Source organism: Columba livia, chromosome 2, assembly GCF_036013475.1.
Source record: "Columba livia isolate bColLiv1 breed racing homer chromosome 2, bColLiv1.pat.W.v2, whole genome shotgun sequence".
Taxonomy (NCBI): domain Eukaryota; kingdom Metazoa; phylum Chordata; class Aves; order Columbiformes; family Columbidae; genus Columba; species Columba livia.
The window spans coordinates 54,416,782-54,434,625 of NC_088603.1; the positions used below are offsets into that span (position 1 = coordinate 54,416,782).

A 17,844-nucleotide genomic window follows, 5' to 3' on the forward strand; every position below is an offset into this window, starting at 1 on the left:
ATCCATTTTATTTAAAGAAAAATTACCTGGGTTAATATTCCCTATGTAAAGTTCGTGGAGAAATCTACAATCAAAATATGTACAGCCTTAGTTCATCTGTCATGATTTGGTGACTGATTTAAGCTTTTTGTGTGGAACTGGCTCAGAAATAAGCCGTGGAACTGGCTCAGAAATAAGCCTGCTCTTCTCACACTACAAGTACCTATAAGACAAGACAAAATGAGAACACCTATTGGCAACAGCAGTTCTGCGAAGGTGAAGTTCATATTCCAAGCTGCCACATGCACACATCAGGCATAACGGAATCTGGTCTTATCTCACATTATTCTAGGTAATGCCATAAATAAAGCTATTAAAACCAAGGCTCTTTGATATATATAAGTATTCTTAAAGGAGAAAAGTGCTGAGTGCTTCAGAAGCAGCAATAACCAATCTCCAGCACAACCACCCCCAGAATAATCTACTTTTTAGTAGTTAAGTCTCCTCCTCCTTCTTAACCCTGGGCTAGAGAAGACAGTTGAAGCCCTGCAGAGCACTAGTGGCAATGCAGAAAACATATTTGAATGGGTCTTTCTACCCTCCGTTTTCAAAAGCCTCCCCCAGAGATTTCAAAGCCAGCACTCTGAAGTACGAACGGCTTCTGAACAACAAGAACTCATTACAGGTTCTAGTTCCTAATTAAGAAGCTTCAGCTCAGAAGCTAGTGGAAGTCTTGAACCAATAACGAGAAGTCAGCTTGCCAGAACGTATACACAGACAGCCAAATTCTAATGAACTGACTTGTTTTCTCGCATAGTAGCTGAAAAGGGAAGAAAATACTACTAAATTAACCTGCTACTTAACAGACAGGAAAAAGATTACTCATATAGTAAGCGTTAAACTTATAACAAAGATCAGCGTAGAACAGCTAAACCCACAGGCCATTCAGGGTTCGTAAATTTAGGACCTTTTGCCCTGCTGTTATGCTATACATAGGAAGCAAAACACTGATCACAAAATACCCATTGGTACGCCCTGGGGAGGTGGAGCAGGAGGTAAATCAAGCAGGTACAAGCCGATCCCACCACTTCAAAAGGAAAGAACGAAGTATTAAGAACCACAAAGAACCGACGTGTGCTGTGTCAATATGTGCGTAACTGAGTTCACCAATGCAGTCCACCAGTTCAGCATGGTAAAAGCACCTAGCCTTGGTCTTTTAAAACAAGATAACCTGGCAACCTGGTATTAGGTCTACTTGAAATATGAACCATGGCATATTTTAAAATTCCTTGAAATGAACCACTTGATACTAATGCTGCAGTGCCAGAATAATCTAGATATGCCCTTCATAGGATGTCAGCTCAACAAAACTGAGTACCAATGATCTTGCTATCTTCTTGCTCTGGAATACAAAGGGAAGTTAACTCTGTCACAGCAGCAGTCTCCACTGTGCGTACATGACAAAGACTGGGAAGGGTCCGTGGGATTGCAGACTGAGAAGAGCTGAACCCAGGTCTTCTTGTTTATATGCAAAGTAGACTCCATGCCTTGAGCAATTTCCTGCTCTGTCTACCAGCTTCTGCGATTTTTCACTACTATTTGTAATCAGCAATCACAACCAGTACTCTCATACACGAAGGAGAGCTGACAACAGAGATAATTCATAAATAAAACAGAGTAGTACCTGGGAGATGACGTCCAATTATTTATATTCTCTGCAACTCTAATTAAGAAATGCACAGTAGAACTGTATGAACACAAAATGTTCCTTCATTATCAGAGCAAGAGCAAATGCATGATTCCATTACATTTGTGCATTACTACCTATTTACTACTTACATATTATTACACAATGCTAGAATTTGTTTTAAAAAGAAAAACTTCCGAAGCTGAATCTTCTTTGTTGGTTCTGAGAAACTATTAAAACTGGTCTACTAGCCTTGGCAGTCTAACCATTAAAACCTGATTTACAGTATTACTCAAACTATATTTGGAAGTGATTGTAGCTGCAAAAAAAGGTACAACACAAACTGAAGTGAAATTCCTGTTAGTTTATTTCCAGACAAACGTGGTCCCTTTTTCTGACAGAGGTCTACAGTTTCAGTCAACAAAACAGTTATGTTATTCCACTTGATCATTTCAAATCTCCACTGGTTTTCATCAGAACTGATCCTTCATAACAGGGAAAGAAGCTATAGATATTCAGGAAGAAGAAAACAGTCATGGAAGACTTCACAAGTGAACTATGCAGAGGCAGCAGTCTGCTTATTACAGCATAGTCTGAGTTTGAGTTTACAGCATCCTTTAGTTCAATCAAAACAAATCCCACACAAATACGCATTTCTCAAAAAGGAAAGCATGAAGTAATTGTTCTTTCCTTTAAGAGGCCAAGATGTTCAATAACTTGGAGGTTACATTTTAAAATGACACTGTTTCATAGTAGCTCTGCCCAATATCCTCATTTCTGGAAGCAGCGTAATAAAAACACCTACAGCTCTGTTATAGTAAAGTGTATGCAGTTCAAACCAATGCAGAATTACTTATTTGACTTTAATGTTACTTATCTTACTGCTGTTATGTTAAAAACCTGCACTTCCACATAAGTAAGCACCTGCGGGCTGGGAGGCAGCCTACAGTGTGTTTCCACATGCTACAACAGTGCACTAACGGGGGTTATGTCTTCGGTGCCCTATTTCCTTTGCTAATACCACACAGCTCATCTCCATTCCTTTATCTTCTGAGATAAAAAGAAACCTTAATGTCACTGCATGTTGACGAAGCAGCAGCTGGAACAGCTGAACAGCAGTAATATTACCTGCTCCTGAATATGGGCAAGAGCAGCTGAATCTATCAGGGAGGTACACAATAAATAAAGGAGACTCACACAGATGGAAACAATCCTTGCCTTACCGCTGTTTTTTGCACTTAGAAAAATTCATCTTTTCAACCATTTTGTTAGTTAAGATTGATAAAGGTCAGAAAGTGAGATACTAGTTTGGAATAAAGGATTAACACATCTCCTCCTGATCATATATTTCAAGTCATGGAGCTCTAACAGTAGCAGTTTTCTTAAGCAAAACACAAAATGAGCTGGGGTAAAATGCTGTAAAGCTACACATACAAAATGGGTAAAACATGACACTGACGACCTGTAATACACGAAGGGTTTTTTGAGGGGCCAAAAAACCTGGCAAAATATACTTTGCATTTTTGTGACACTGGCAGGCTCTGGATTGATTGATTTATTGATTTATTAACTGTCATCAAATTACACAGACCCAACAAATCAGGACATCAAGTTACACATTTGTTCCCAAAGTAACATACAAGTGCTTTGGACTGGGGGGCAGGGAGCAGCAGCACAGAATAATCCAAAAGCCTACACAAACCACAGCTTTTAAGCAAATATTTTCCAAATGTAATTTCACAGGGAAAATGTTCAGGGTTTCTCAAAAATATCTGATTACATACAGATCAGAGGAACTGGGAGACAGAGGTGACTTATGTGCAAATTCTAACTCAATCCTTGTATGGATGCATTACAATAGTATCTTGAAATACAAAGACGCTTTAAAAAAGCAACCTTGCCTCATTCAGTGCGTGGTATGTACAATGCTGAGTTGTTGAACAGGTTTTCAATATCTTTTGTTCTGTACTCACTGTTCAGAATGAGACTCCATCAGATTTTAGTTTTGCTAATAAGCCTCCTCAGCTGCTTCTATGCAATACATACATTCCCCCCTCCCTTAACTGATTAGAGAGAATTTTACTATATTTACTCTTTAATTTCCTTAACATTTCTCATCTAGCAGTTATGATACACTGTATTCCAAAAGTTTTAAACACAATTTTACCAGAGCTTGAAAACTAAAGAAGCAATTGTCCAGCAATTCACTCAAGTTCCTTACATTTAAATTCCTTAAAGTCCCTTAAACAGACATTTCGTCTCTTCTCTCTACTCATGTTTTTTATACCTATTTTTTAATTTGAAAGACATCAAATAAAAGCATAACTGCTGAATTAATCACCTTAAGACTACAGAAAGCATCACTGCTCTAGTGATTTCTCCATTTAGATTTCACAAAACTTTCTGTTCAAGGCAAATTTAGTCTACCAAATCCAGAACTTTGTTTTGTTTTGTTTTATATTTTCACCCAACATCAGGTTTTTATTTGATGACAAGTGTTATTCTCCCACTTTAAGTTCAGCTACATTCTCCTCTTGAAACAAATCCAATCCAAACTGTGCGTACATGGAAACATATTCTGAAATAGGCATACCAGTCAAGGGCATACTGAAGTCCTGAAGTAAATACTGTCCTTGTTTCATCACATACTACAGGGAAATAAGAAACAAAAAACTTAAAGCATAGGAAAAGCCAAATATATAGAAATCTATGATTAATCATCATGGATTTTTCTCATTTTGCCATAACAAACAATGTGATGCACCACTCCAGTAGTCACACTATGCCTCATAACTCAGCTCTAGCATGAAAACTACTTGGGTAAGAAGTTTCTATCATCTTTATCAGGAGCAGCAAGGCAAATTAGAGATCACTATGGGTTTCTGAAATTCTGATCAGTTTGGCTTTAGTCAGCTTCCCAGGAAACCTGGATAAAGCTAGCTACAATACAAGTAGAGAACCAATCCTGCAGTAAAGTACTCTCTGATGACTGCATGACTGCTGTCACAGACTCCTTCTAAACCAAAAAGTTTCAGACAAAGTACTCCTTGATGGTTGTGAAAAAGTAGCCTGCTAGTCATACCACAACGTATAACAGAGTCAGTGTGTCCTTTTGACATGACACACGTACCACAGTATTGTCAGGATACATACTGAATTCATGCCTTAAAAGGTTTTTTTTTGTTTTTTTTTTTAAAAGGTTAATTTGTACTGCAGATCAATTCAAAATTTAATCAATCTAAAGTAAGCTTAGATCTTAAAATGAATTATAGAAAGAGACACACACAATCCAAACAGATAATCCACACACAGGAAAAACAAACCACCAACCACCACACACATCCCCAGCCCAACCTAACCAAAAAATAACAAACCAAAAAAACCCCAAGCGGTTGATGTTAAGCAGATCTTTTTTATTAGAGTCTCCCATGCAAAGTTTTATAAGCTCCCTCAGGTTAGCAATTGAAAATACCTCTTCCAGGTCAATAGGAGGAAGAGATATCAGTCAGTACACATACTGGTTTTACATTTAGAGCAACAAAATCTAAGTCAGGCACTCTCCATATGTTCAGTAAAAAGAAATCATGGCATTCCTAGAGCTAGACTATTGAGCACTTGCAAACAGCTTCTAGCTGATGAAGAGGCGACTGAGAAATGAAGAACCATCTCAGGTGCTCAAAGGAAAAAGAGAGATATTAAGTCATATGAATGACAGAGTCACTGAGAAAACAAACCAGAGTTAACAAAAGCCCAAAGTAAGAAGGGCCTTTTTTCCCATTATATACTTTATAGCTGATGAAGTGGTCGAACTAACTTAGCTTATGAAGTGTGTAGATTTGAATATACCTAGGAAATAGCTCTTTGTTTTCAACTTCTGATTTAAATCTTGTTTTCTTCGATTACTGATGCCCAGGGAACATCACACAAACCTTAAAGACCAAAAAAAAGTGCTAAGAGAAGATTAAGAGCTTCCGCAAAGTACAATCCTCTTGCTCAAAACTCTGGTCTAAAAGGACGTGAACTGAAGTTCATAAATGTGAACTCCAATTAATTTAAACTATCATCAAGCAAACAAAATGGAAAAATGAAGGAAAGTTTAGCTGCCAGCAGACTTAGTGGTAAGCACCAGTGTCAGGCTGCTTCTACTAGTGTTGAAGACTGACACCCGCAACTGTTCCTGCACTGGCTTACTAGAATAAAATGTTTTCAACAAAAAGAACTAGAGCTCTGAGACTTTAGGAACATACTGAAAGGAAACGACAGCTCATCCCTGCTTTATGAAGCTTTATGTCCTGAGAGAAGCAGAGAGGGTTTTAACAGTATGTTTAGCAGATATTTTTTTTTAAAGTCAGCTGTTATGCTGATATATGAACAAGACAGAATACACACAGAGTCAGGTGTTCCCACCCCAGAGCTTGTGTGTTCACCTATCTCCCTCGGATAGGTAGGGGAGAAAAGCCTACAACGAGAAACATACAACATGGATACTCCTCACCACACCAAGCACATAGGTTTTACCTGGTGGGATCGTGACTCAGAATCATGTTGTTAAATTACCAATTAATTATCAGTAATGCTGTTCTCTATCATCAATCAAGTCTCATTCATAATGAAAAGTGCAAAGTTAAAAACTTCAGATCTTCAGTATAGCAGACCCACATAACACCTCCTACTCTGTGTGTGTGCCCAACATATACCAACAATTGTGCTGTTTGATGTGCTGTATTTCTACTGATGGAAATACACTTATGTAAACACCACTGCTTCAATGTGTTACGTTTCTTTTTCTAATGGTTGGTCTAGAAAGAGTAAAAATAACCCTATCTATTAAAGCTGTTTCTATTGTTAAATTCGTACCCCAAGCTGGCCAGGATAAAGCAGACATACTTCTCTTTCATTTACTTTAAAAGTAATATGCTGTTGAAAATATTGAGATAAGTTAGATATTCAACAGTTTGGAAGACATGGGATTACATCCCTTTAAAACATGTAACATAGCTCAAAGTATTAGGACAAAGTTGTACAAGTCAATCCATTGCTGTTTCACAGGCCAATATTACTATCTGAAAAAGCACCCTTAAAGCAAGTACTGTACAAAGCATGCCCAACAGTTACATAATTGTCAGAAAATTAAATTTGCTGCATCTTAACCTAGTAAGATCCAAAACCAACCAACCAAAAAAAAACCACCAACAACCCACTTAACAACCCTAAGATAATAAACAGAAGAGTAATAGGTCAGGATACGACAGTCAGCCTTAGACACAAAATTAACTTTACTCATATTAACTAGATGAACATGTGTTGGCAGAAATGTCCTCATTCCGTACTGTTACAAATGAGATTTCTGCAAGGTTTTGTAAGAGTTATATTCCAAAACTAAGATAAGCATATAACATACATTAAAGCATAAGCATGTTCATCAGAGGGCAAAACACTTTGCTTCTACTATAAGCTCTGCTTGAATAAGATGACATTACCACTTCTATAACAGTTCCTTCTTAAGCCAAGCAGCCCACTTTTGTGTTTGCAGTGGTTTACCATAAAAATGACCAAACTTCCTTCTACTCCCATTGGTTCCCTGTGTAGACTACAATTTGGGCACAATGTCTCAGCTACAAATCCCCATTTCACACTGAACTACTCATTAGAGAAATACAAAATGTAGCACCTGAAAAAAAAAAAACAACTTCCATCTTTTCACAGACAAATCATAATAACACAGTCTCATTATCATGATAATGCTTTCAAGAGACTATCAGAAACTAATTTTATTCTAGCATCTCTAGAGAAGCTCCTTCCATTGCAAATTTTCTGAAAATGTAATTGTTTTAATAAGGTGTGAGATAAAAAAACAGAAATTAAATTGAAAGCAATATCAAGTGCACAAATACAGACTTGGACAAAAAAAAAAATTAACGAGACACAGTTTGAAGTACACAAAAAAAAATACAATTCAATCCTACATGTCACCAAACAGAAAGAGAAAAAATTAATTAATGAGTCATCAAGTATTAAGTTAAAGCTCAGTGTGATCTCATCAGCCAAGTAGGTTAGACCTAATTAAAACTCAGTACAAGATTCACATGAAAAGCCTAAACTGGCTGTTGCAGTCTGTCAGGGATCAGACTGGGTGCTGACCACTGAACCTGCATGTATCTAGAGAAACTCTTTCACTAGATGCTTCCTACTTTTAAACCCAATAAAAAGGCACATCAGTGCTGTATAACCTTCAAGGTATTATACCTTTTAAAGATGCTATGAAAAAACCAAAATACTAATTCCTGCTTAATTTTGACAGCTGTCCTCTGACTCAACACAACATCACCTGGTGTTTCTGCTGGCTACACAGTCCACACAGTGTTTTCAGCCTGCACTGGTGCTGGGCATGCTGTATCGAAACTTAGGGAGGAAGAGCAGGGAAGAAACACAAGTACCACATTCCAAACACCCTCCTCAGCCAAATTCTCTCTCAAATTGCCCACAGGACACTAAAATACCAAGTGACAGGTTTATAAGACTTGGACCTAAAAGATAACAGCCCTCAAAGACAAAACGACCAATTCAATATCAAAAGTACCACACAACAACACTGCATGATTTCCATTCTGTTTGCTTGATGCTCTAAGCAAAGTAGGTTGCACTAACTCAAACAAGCCAGACTTAACACTAAAGGAACCAAAAAGTAAAAGTATGCATGTTTTATATTTGGGGAAAACCACCACCACCACACAAATTTTACTTTTCATGTTTTTCATTCATCCTTCTTCTAGCCTCTAAGACACACATACCAAATTATGAAAAAAGTAACCAAAGCGCAATTCAAATAAAACCAAGGCCTACAACAAAAAACATCTCTTCAGTATTGAGCCTACAATGCTCTAAATGATATGAGAAAATATGAGAAAGATAAAAGGCTAAAAAAGCTCACAATTAAGAGCTTCCTATTGTTGCTGGCCTCTGTAATCCATGAGTGTCAAGGAGTCAAACGTGTTCCTCCCCAGCAAAACTGAAACGAAGTAATCATTTTTTTTTATCCCACAAAATATTTGCAAAATTGTTTCTATGAGCAAAAGGCATAGCTAAGTTAAAGGACTTCTATAAGTGATTAATTCAAAATTAAAATTCTTTGCCAACCATCACAATTTGCAAACACTTTTTAAATGACGCTTAACTTCAAATGCAGCACAGCAGACTACTGTATTAAGAACAGGATCAACCCTGTGACAGTGTACATACCTTTGTCCTTCTTGAAGTCCAAAGCATCTTCCTTATCTGTCACTATTTCCTTCATGTTGATAATGCTTTGGTGATTAAGCTGTCGAAGAATCTTAATCTCCCGTATAGCTGTAATTGGAAACCCTTCCTTTTCATTATCCAGACGTACTTTCTTTAATGCCACCATTTCCCCTAAGAGAGAATTTAAATTAAAAAAAAAAAACAAATTAGTAACCAAACTATGGGCTTTAGTATTGGCTTGGTTTGTTTGTTTTTAAAACCCTTCCCATTTGTTACCATTTCTGAATGGACTAAACAGTTAACATTTTGTTGCAAATGGAAACAGAATTAACCATTGTTGGGAAATAATCACATGGAGAAGCAAAACTATAAATGAGAATTTTCAGCTATCCACTGTAAGGCCTGTCTTCTTTCTCCTGCACACCTCACTATTCGTGTCCTGACAGTCCACACCAGCTCTACCAGCAAACCCCTATATAAGAGTGATTATCAACAGCAGCTTTAGAGACAGAGGCCTGTGTCTACTCTGGATTTCTTATTACTATATCACCACAGCTCAGAATGCATATAAATATCCAGAAATACTACGTAGTTCAAGACACGAGGCAGATGACTAAAGAGTTCTCAGATTAATCAGTATACCTTCTACAAGCAGAAGTGTCACTGCCACATTTACAGTAAAGAGAAATTTTCCTTATTATTTTACTGCAGCCAGGGCTGGATGAAGCTAGATTCTGCAAAGTGGCAGAAGAATAGCCTACTCATGATGGATGATATGTATAGACTGTATGCCAGCTCAATCATTTTGTTCTTGGAAGTTTATTTCTACATCTGGGAAGTTTGTTGACAGCACAGATATCTTTGTTAGTTCTGAAAAGGACTTGTCCTACACCAGTGGATATGATACATATACAATAGATCACATTCCAGTGTGACCCAACATCCACTTGCTTTGAAAGCCCATAGCGTAACTTGTTATCAAGTATCTCAAGGGCTGTAATGCCACTCTTCACACAGGATTTGAATCCAAAGCTAATGGAAAGTTTGCTATAAATGTATGGGCCCATTCAATACAGAAAGCAACAACTTCTACTGGAGATTAAAAAGTGACCGCCACACAGAAATAACCTGAAGCTTGCCAAAGAGGCAATATGGTTATAAGATTAAAAAGTTAAATGTGCAAAGAACAGAATCCCAGGAGAGCAGGAAGAAGCTCCTAAACACGTTTTGCAATGGCTCACAAGGTAGGATGTGAAAAACAAAATCTGTTAACAGTTCAACTTAAGAATTAAAGTTTGAAAACTGAGACAAGCACAAGTGAAGGACGATGAAGGAACTGTAATTACATTGCTCATCCTTCTGGAGATCAGAAAGAAGGAACTGATGTTGGCATGTGATCCTATGTGATTCAGTCACCACTGTGGTAGACAATTATCCAGCATTCAAAGCATGCAAAAATAAGCCAGAAGTGCAAGAAGTCACAGAAAGAACTACTAACTGAACATAAAATGATCAAGCAACATGCAGCACATATGAAGAAACTATTTCAATGCATGAGCTACTTAGAAGTACTGACAACATTCTTATGTATCATAGTGGTGACTGCTTGTTCATTTCTGCAATAGTTTAACATGAAATGTAAAAATTATTGTCACTGTCGTAAAGTCAGTTATATTGCAATAAAAATGCCCTCAGGTCTGTATTGCACAGAAGTAGATTTTCTTCCTACTTTCAGCTAGTGACTATCAGAGTACAAAGAATGAAAATGGGTAAATCTCATGGATAACGCCTTTCACCATTACATCTTTTTACAAACTCCATTATTCTTTGTCAACCTGTCTACGGTGCCACTTTGTTTCCCCACAATATTTACCCTCTCCTCCTTCACTAGTTCAATTGTGTACATGATGTCAAAAATTGAGAAATAAGAACTAGAAATTAAGCTACAACTTTACAGACAAATGACTTTCCAAGGCAGCAAAAGGTAATTTGTGATTCAGATAAATACTAAATTTAAAACTGAACAAACAAACCAACAACTAAAAACTTTCCAAATGTAGGGCAGAATGCCACAAGTTTTATTCAATATAAAAACAAACCCAAAATATCCTGTTCGCTTTAGAACTGTAGTATTAGAATCACTTTTTGGAACTTACCTGTGTCTTTATCTCTAGCTTTGTAAACTTGCCCGTAAGTGCCTTCGCCAATAATACCAATGATATCAAATTTATCCACACAGCGCTTTCCCCAGTCTATTTCTTTTTCTTTTGTTTCACCATGCCGTGGTCCACATATTCTGGAAAACAACAAAAATGTCTAAGAATAGAGCCAATACATCTAAGGATTGTCTTAACCTTGAAAAACCTCTCAACACTAAATATTTATGAGATTTTTAGGTAACTGGTTTACTACCATTAAGTGGCAACAGACCATGCAGTTTGATTCAAGCCTTACTAACATTAAAAGTCACTAAAAAGCAGAATTCTTTGGAAAAGTATATATTTTAAAGATACTATTACCACTTCCACTTGCTTGATAGGCTTTAAAAAAGTCTAATAAACATACTTTGGTCTTCTCTTGCTGTGTAACTGAACTGCTGGTTTCTTTTCTTCAGGACTTTTGGATAAGTCAGCTCCTCCAGGCAGCTCAGGTGGAAGTGGCAAGTCTGCAAGCAGATGGCGAAGTTTCTTCTCTGTTTCTTTAACTGTCTTCACTGAAAGATTATCTCGCAAACTATTAAAAAAGAGAATTTTGCTAATAAGTTGAACACAATAGATTGATATTAACACACATGAATGAAAACCTATATGAATTATCTTTTAAATGCATTGTAGGCTCTTGATGCATCAACATTTGAAATCACTGCTCTTAAAATTCGCAGGACTTTGATTTATGCTTCACAAATGGCTCACAAACAGCTCTCTGGAAGATGAACAGCTCACTACCAAAATTCTACAAAAACTACAAAATCAGATCTTTCCAGTGAGACCTGACTTTAGATGACAGAACAAGTCATACCTGGCCACACAAGCTTTTTCTCTTGCTTATAGCCTAGACTATTATTTTGAACTTAGGTGCTGCCAGACATCAGAAGTGTACTGGTAAAATCTGTACTCCGACTTCTCATATAAAAGAGAAGATTATCCTAATCCAGTTTGCTATAAAGTTGTTCTCCAGAGATAATGAGCTTCATGGTTACAGTAACACTGCAGGGCATTACAACGCAGTCCACAGCAACTCATTTACAGATTCTCATCTCATACATTTGTGGAAATGCTCCGAATTCAACACATTTCTACTGATCAGCATGCAAATCAAGTGAGGAAAAAAAAAAAAAATCAGATGAAGAAATGACTAAATGTTTTCCTGTCATGGGTTACTGACCATTTTTAATCATCAACCATAATTAGATAATAGATACTGACAGTCAATCTCTATTTTGAGAAAAATCCCCCAAACACATGCACATATTCCTTTAACGACTACCATACCATAGACAATCATTCTAGAGATGTTGTTTCCATTCTAATTGGGAAATTCTGCAAACATCATACTTGCTGCAGGATATTTTTTAAACACGTGGTTCCATTTTATCAGAACATCCATTAGTTTAGCTAATTTGTGTAGCTACTGCATATTCAGCCATTTTAAAGCCATGACCAACTCTAAACATTATATTACATAACTCTTTATTCCCCACAGAACTCTCATATAGTATTCTCTCTTCAAATTTCAAACTCTGTCGTTGCATCAAGAAAATCTTCTGTCATGCTTTGAGGGCACATTTTGCAAGATAGCTGCATTTGCCAATAAACATCCTTCTCTGAGAACATTTTCTGGAGGTTTTTCTACAACTTCTTACCTATAGTTTTGCAGATAAAGCAGGAATTTCGGTAAATGGAAAGATCTTGCTGTCTTCGATCACAGAGCATGCATATATTTTTTCTTACATTAATTGTTTTAAGGTTGCTAATTGCAAAGTACTCTTGTGTTTTGCATATGTCTATGCTTCCCCATGAAAACAGAACACCTGAATATCTTCTACCACTTCAGAAGCTGCCACTGCCTGAATTTAAAGCAGCACCTCAAGGAGGCATATATTGCCCTCATCACACAAAATGGCTAGCATGCTATAAAGAAGAAACCACCTTTGGACAGCATATATAATTATCATAGTAAAGAAATATTCTTAATTTTGAAGTTCATATATATTTATTTCTCTCACTATTTTGCTCCCAAATTTTCAATATTAGTGAAACTACAATAAACAAGAGATTCTGAGACCAAGAGTGGCCTTTTTTCAGGTCTGTTAAATCACATGTCATTTATGACCAGAACAGTTTTCCCTTTCAGCTAACCCACACAGTGCTTCTGTGATACTGCTGTTCCTTTGAGTAGTTTATTTATCAGATTCTACTGAACTTCACAACTGACAAAACACGAGGAACCAGACAGTTCTGCCTAGCATCAAGTTTTCTTTGTTGGTATGATCCTCCCATAACTCTGAGCCCAAGATCAATGTCTTTGCCATCCTTCCCCCTAAAAAAATATTCATAATTTTTCTTTGATGACTTAAGCTTTATAATGACTTGTAACCACAACCATTCTGATCTTAAGTTTATAACATCCTATAGGCAAAATTAAGCAAAGCATAAATAACATTCTATCACTTGTCATTAATCTTTCTAATGCAGCTGTTTGCAAGCTTTAAGCTTTTTTTTTTTTTAAAGAAGGAGCCCAGCACTGATATAACCATTTATAGCTTAACTCCTCTGTGCAGTTTAGCTATACTTAAAACAATTATTACATTAAAAAATACTAATAATGAGAAGCAATTAGTCAGCTTCAAGATGAAATCTCATCACAATTAACTCCACAAAGCCACTCGTGTGTTTAGTTAAACCAGATAGCCTTGTTTTTAGTTAAAACAGTAAATCTTACTCTCAAATAACAGTGTCAGAAATCCCATTTACCTAGGGAGGATGGCTTTGTCATAAATTTAAATGCAACTGTACATCCAACACACAGATGTGATTCAGAACAACTGGAATGACATTTAGTACAGTGCTGCCGGTCAGGAAACAAGATTTCTCTTTTACCACTAAAAAAAAAAATCTAATAATCTAATACATTGCTAGGTTGTATCTATTTGCCAAGGCCTCCTGTGCATCCTAACGTTTAACATAGCACTCAATCACTGGCAAACACAAGACAAAAATTTACACCTGTAGTTATAGCTACTTCTACTAATCAAAGAAACACTATGCTCTTCTCAAAGAACAATAGAATACAGGCTAGTTTCAAGATATGGAATACAAAAAGTACTTCACATGGCCTCAAATTTTTCTTTTACATTTTGATTTTTTACAAAGATATATCACACTTAAATTAGTTATTCCTTCAATGCTAAGAAATTTCGGTTTACTTATTGCGAGATGTTGGTTTCTTATATATATGTGAGAGTCATGTAACACCATGAGTAAAATCAAAGTAACTTTTCTCAACTTCATCAACAAACCAAATGAAAAATAGTAGATTACAGCTCAATAGCATAATTTTCCAATACAAATCACAAAACATATTCTCTGTTAAGTCTATGAAGAGACTTAATGTAGTCTAAACTCAGACGACACTTGGAATACAGACACTAGAGCCAAATTTTTATGCTTCAAAAGATAACATAAATTACAAGCCATGAAGGGAATCTTTACCTCAAATCCCATCTCATTAAAGAAATTCCACATATTGCTACTGAATTCAGCTTTTCCCTGAAAGTATGTATATGTTCAGACCAAACTTGAAATATTGAATCCTTTAATGCATTCTTGCATTAGTCCCAAAGCTATTACCTGAAAGCGATTTTAAATAATCTCTTTGGTGGACTTTTTGTTGAAAGATTACTCCTAGACTAAATCCTTCTCTTTTCAAGAACTAGTTATATTATTTTTATTTTAAGATCAAATTATTTTAGCTCACTAGTAATGACCACATTAAAAAACTGCAGAGCAAGAACAAACTACCTAATCCATCAGGCCTGATCTAGCAAATAGGATTATATTTATTTTCCAAAGGAAAATATAACAATAAAAAAGAACAGACAATAACAACAACAATACTAAAAAGGAACACAGGCAACCTCAAAAAGCAAATGTATGTCACAACTCACCTATCAGTTTCTTTATCTTCAGGCAGCGTGGGAGGCAAAGGCAAGGGTGGCAGTGTGGAGGTTGGTAGTGCAACAATTCGATCCTTCTCCTTGGTTACTACACTTGGTGTACTTGGTTTGCTCTTCTCTTTTACAGTGACCGGTGGCTGTTTTACAACAGTTGATTTATTCTCTTTTACTGCTGTAGGTTTCTGTTTTGTAATTTTATCTGCAATTAAATTATTTTCCCCTTTCGTTTCAGGAAGCGAGACCTTTGCTTTTGTCTTGTCATTTTTCAAATTTGCACTGCTTGTAGGAGAAGGTGTATGCTCAGTTTTTATTTTCTTCAGGTCCTTTACATTGTTCACTTGAGGTGCACTTACAGCAGTGTCGGTGTTTCCCTTAGTAGGTGTTGAAGTATTGGAAGCTTTTGCACTGGCTTTGGCTGCTTCAGCAGCTCTTGCTTTTTTGTTTTTGTTCAGCTCAGCAGCCAGGCTACTCTTCAGAGTCAATGTACTAGGAGAAATACTTGAATGACGACTTCTGGATCTAGACAATCTGTGTCTGCTACGCGACCTCGAGTGTCTTGATGAATATGGACTTCTGCTTCGAGATTTTGCTGATCTCCTGTTTCAAAAAAGTAAAGATTTACCCAGTTAAAATTTAGTCTAGCTGCTTTCCCTGTGTATATGCTTTTTGACAAACTACTCTTTTTTTTAACCAGCCATTATCACCATTTCAAAAATCTATGAAATAGGAAAGATCATGCTAAAAAAACCACAAACCTTATAGATTTAGTCAATCAAGATTCTACACCTAAATAGCTTGTTAGAAAATGTTAAAGCTTTATTAGATGTAATTTATTCCAGTAAAGAACTGCAAAATACCAGTATACCTATAGAGCAAACATGTTCCTTTTTCCTCACTACTTAGCAGAGATATTTTTCTCCTTTAAAGAAAATCTGATTCTATGCACCTTGTGCAAACATCTTCAGCATATATAGTATTTCAGAAAAATTCAGCTGGCTAAACAACCAGAATTCAACAAAATCAAATTAATGTTACAACATGACGAGAAAAATCTAAACACAACATTGAAGTAGTAATCATAGTAACCTCTAAAGTTTCATTTTCACAAGTGTCATTAAAATAAGCTACTTGAAAAAATAATACTGAATACTAACGGCTGCCACGTTCCTTTTTCAAAATTCAACTGTATGCTTTTTCCCCACAAAGCCCAAAAGTACCCAACACTTGTTATAGCTACTGCTAAGTAAACATAATCCACAAGCAGACCTATGCTACACCTGCATCACTTACAAAATCTAAGCTATGTACAAAATCATAGCAGGAAAACAACCTAGAATGAGAGCAAGGGGTTGAATCTTAACTGTTAGAAAAGCAAACTTTTACTGTGCAAAAATACCATTTAACATCAATTATTTTTCATTCAGTTTTTTCAAAGTGATATTCTAATTTGCCTAGAAGTTCTGTGTGAGTTCTTCATAATTTTTTTTTTTAATAAAAAAAAGAAAGAAATGTAATTGAGGTGAAAGGCATGAGAACAAGTAGCCTAGTCCACTGTTACCACACAGAAACATTATGAAATAAATGAAATGAAATGTGAAGGTTTTATTTCATTTTACCATACTAAGAACAGCAAGGGTCTTCACCACATTTACATGTATTCTCTTGATTAAATTTTGATGCAAATATTTTCCTTGAATGTATCACTTGAAGGGAAGGAAAAAGTATAATCAGGATTTTTAAAATGTATTTATTAACTGGATAAAGGAAAAAGTATCAAGCAGTAGCAAAAATAAAACTTATTGGAAATACAAGAATTTCAGATTTCAAAAGGTAGCATACCAGTGTATGGAGGCTGCCAAAACCTTGGGAAGACAAAAACATAAAGCCAACTACAACCCTACAACCATTATGGTCAGAACTATCTACCACTATGTCAAATTTAATTTCAGTAACAATTAATTCAGTTTTAATTATCAATACGAGAAATCACATTTCAACTGAACAAATATTTAATATAGTACAATAATGTTTTGATTTTGTGTGCAGTATTTACTAATTTCCAAATTTACACCGTTTCCTGCACTACAGAGAGGACTCTTTTCACTCTTCTTTCTAAAGCAATATAAGAAGTCATCGAGATAAATCAAGATCATGTAGGAGTGGTTCAAAACAATGGGTAGGTTGTTGAAAGAAAAAAAAAAAAAGTGTCAAATCCCACATGAGGACAACTCTTGGAAACTAACATGATTTAATTCTATACCAGGAAGCAGGTTTTATAGATTTTTCTGGCACTCTGGCATGGCAGGATAACAAAGACAGAAGGTAAAAATAACAGTCATATTTTTTTTTAATAACAAAAAATGAAGGTTTTTTACCCTTTAATTAAAGAAAAAAAAGCTTACTGCATAATTTTGATTTCTGAATTTTCAACCGAAATTTAAGGGTTTCGTTCAGGTCACAAGACACATTCATGTCTGTGTCCATTAAAAACCAAATAAAAACACAGTATCAACGAAAAATTCCCTTGAAAACTCACTTCTGCTCCACTATGATACATGTCAGTAAAGTTATTTTTCTCATTTTTACTTTGGAAATCTAAGTACTAAATCCCATGGAAAATTTTCAGAGTCCTGGCCAAACTGGAGTAAAAGCAAAAAAGTGCAAAGTTCTGTACTTTTCTGTACATAGTTATGATGGGGTAATGGGAAGAAAAAGGAGGGTTGAGACTATCCAGACAGTACGTACCCTTCAAATTCTAGGCCAG

At 36.0% G+C, this 17,844-nt stretch overlaps 1 protein-coding gene across 6 annotated transcripts in view; it reads right to left on the reverse strand.

The window, feature by feature from the left end:
• Positions 1–17,844, reverse strand: part of CDK13 (cyclin dependent kinase 13) — a 48,610-nt gene that overhangs the window by 20,445 nt on the left and 10,321 nt on the right. For all 6 annotated transcript variants that reach the window (XM_065051994.1, XM_065051993.1, XM_065051990.1 and 3 more), the window contains exons 2-5: positions 15,072–15,677; positions 11,471–11,638; positions 11,062–11,201; positions 8,906–9,076 (exon numbers count right to left, since the gene is read on the reverse strand). In XM_065051994.1, coding sequence (XP_064908066.1) covers positions 8,906–9,076; positions 11,062–11,201; positions 11,471–11,638; positions 15,072–15,677 — 1,085 coding nt within the window. The remainder of the gene's footprint in view (positions 1–8,905; positions 9,077–11,061; positions 11,202–11,470; positions 11,639–15,071; positions 15,678–17,844) is intronic.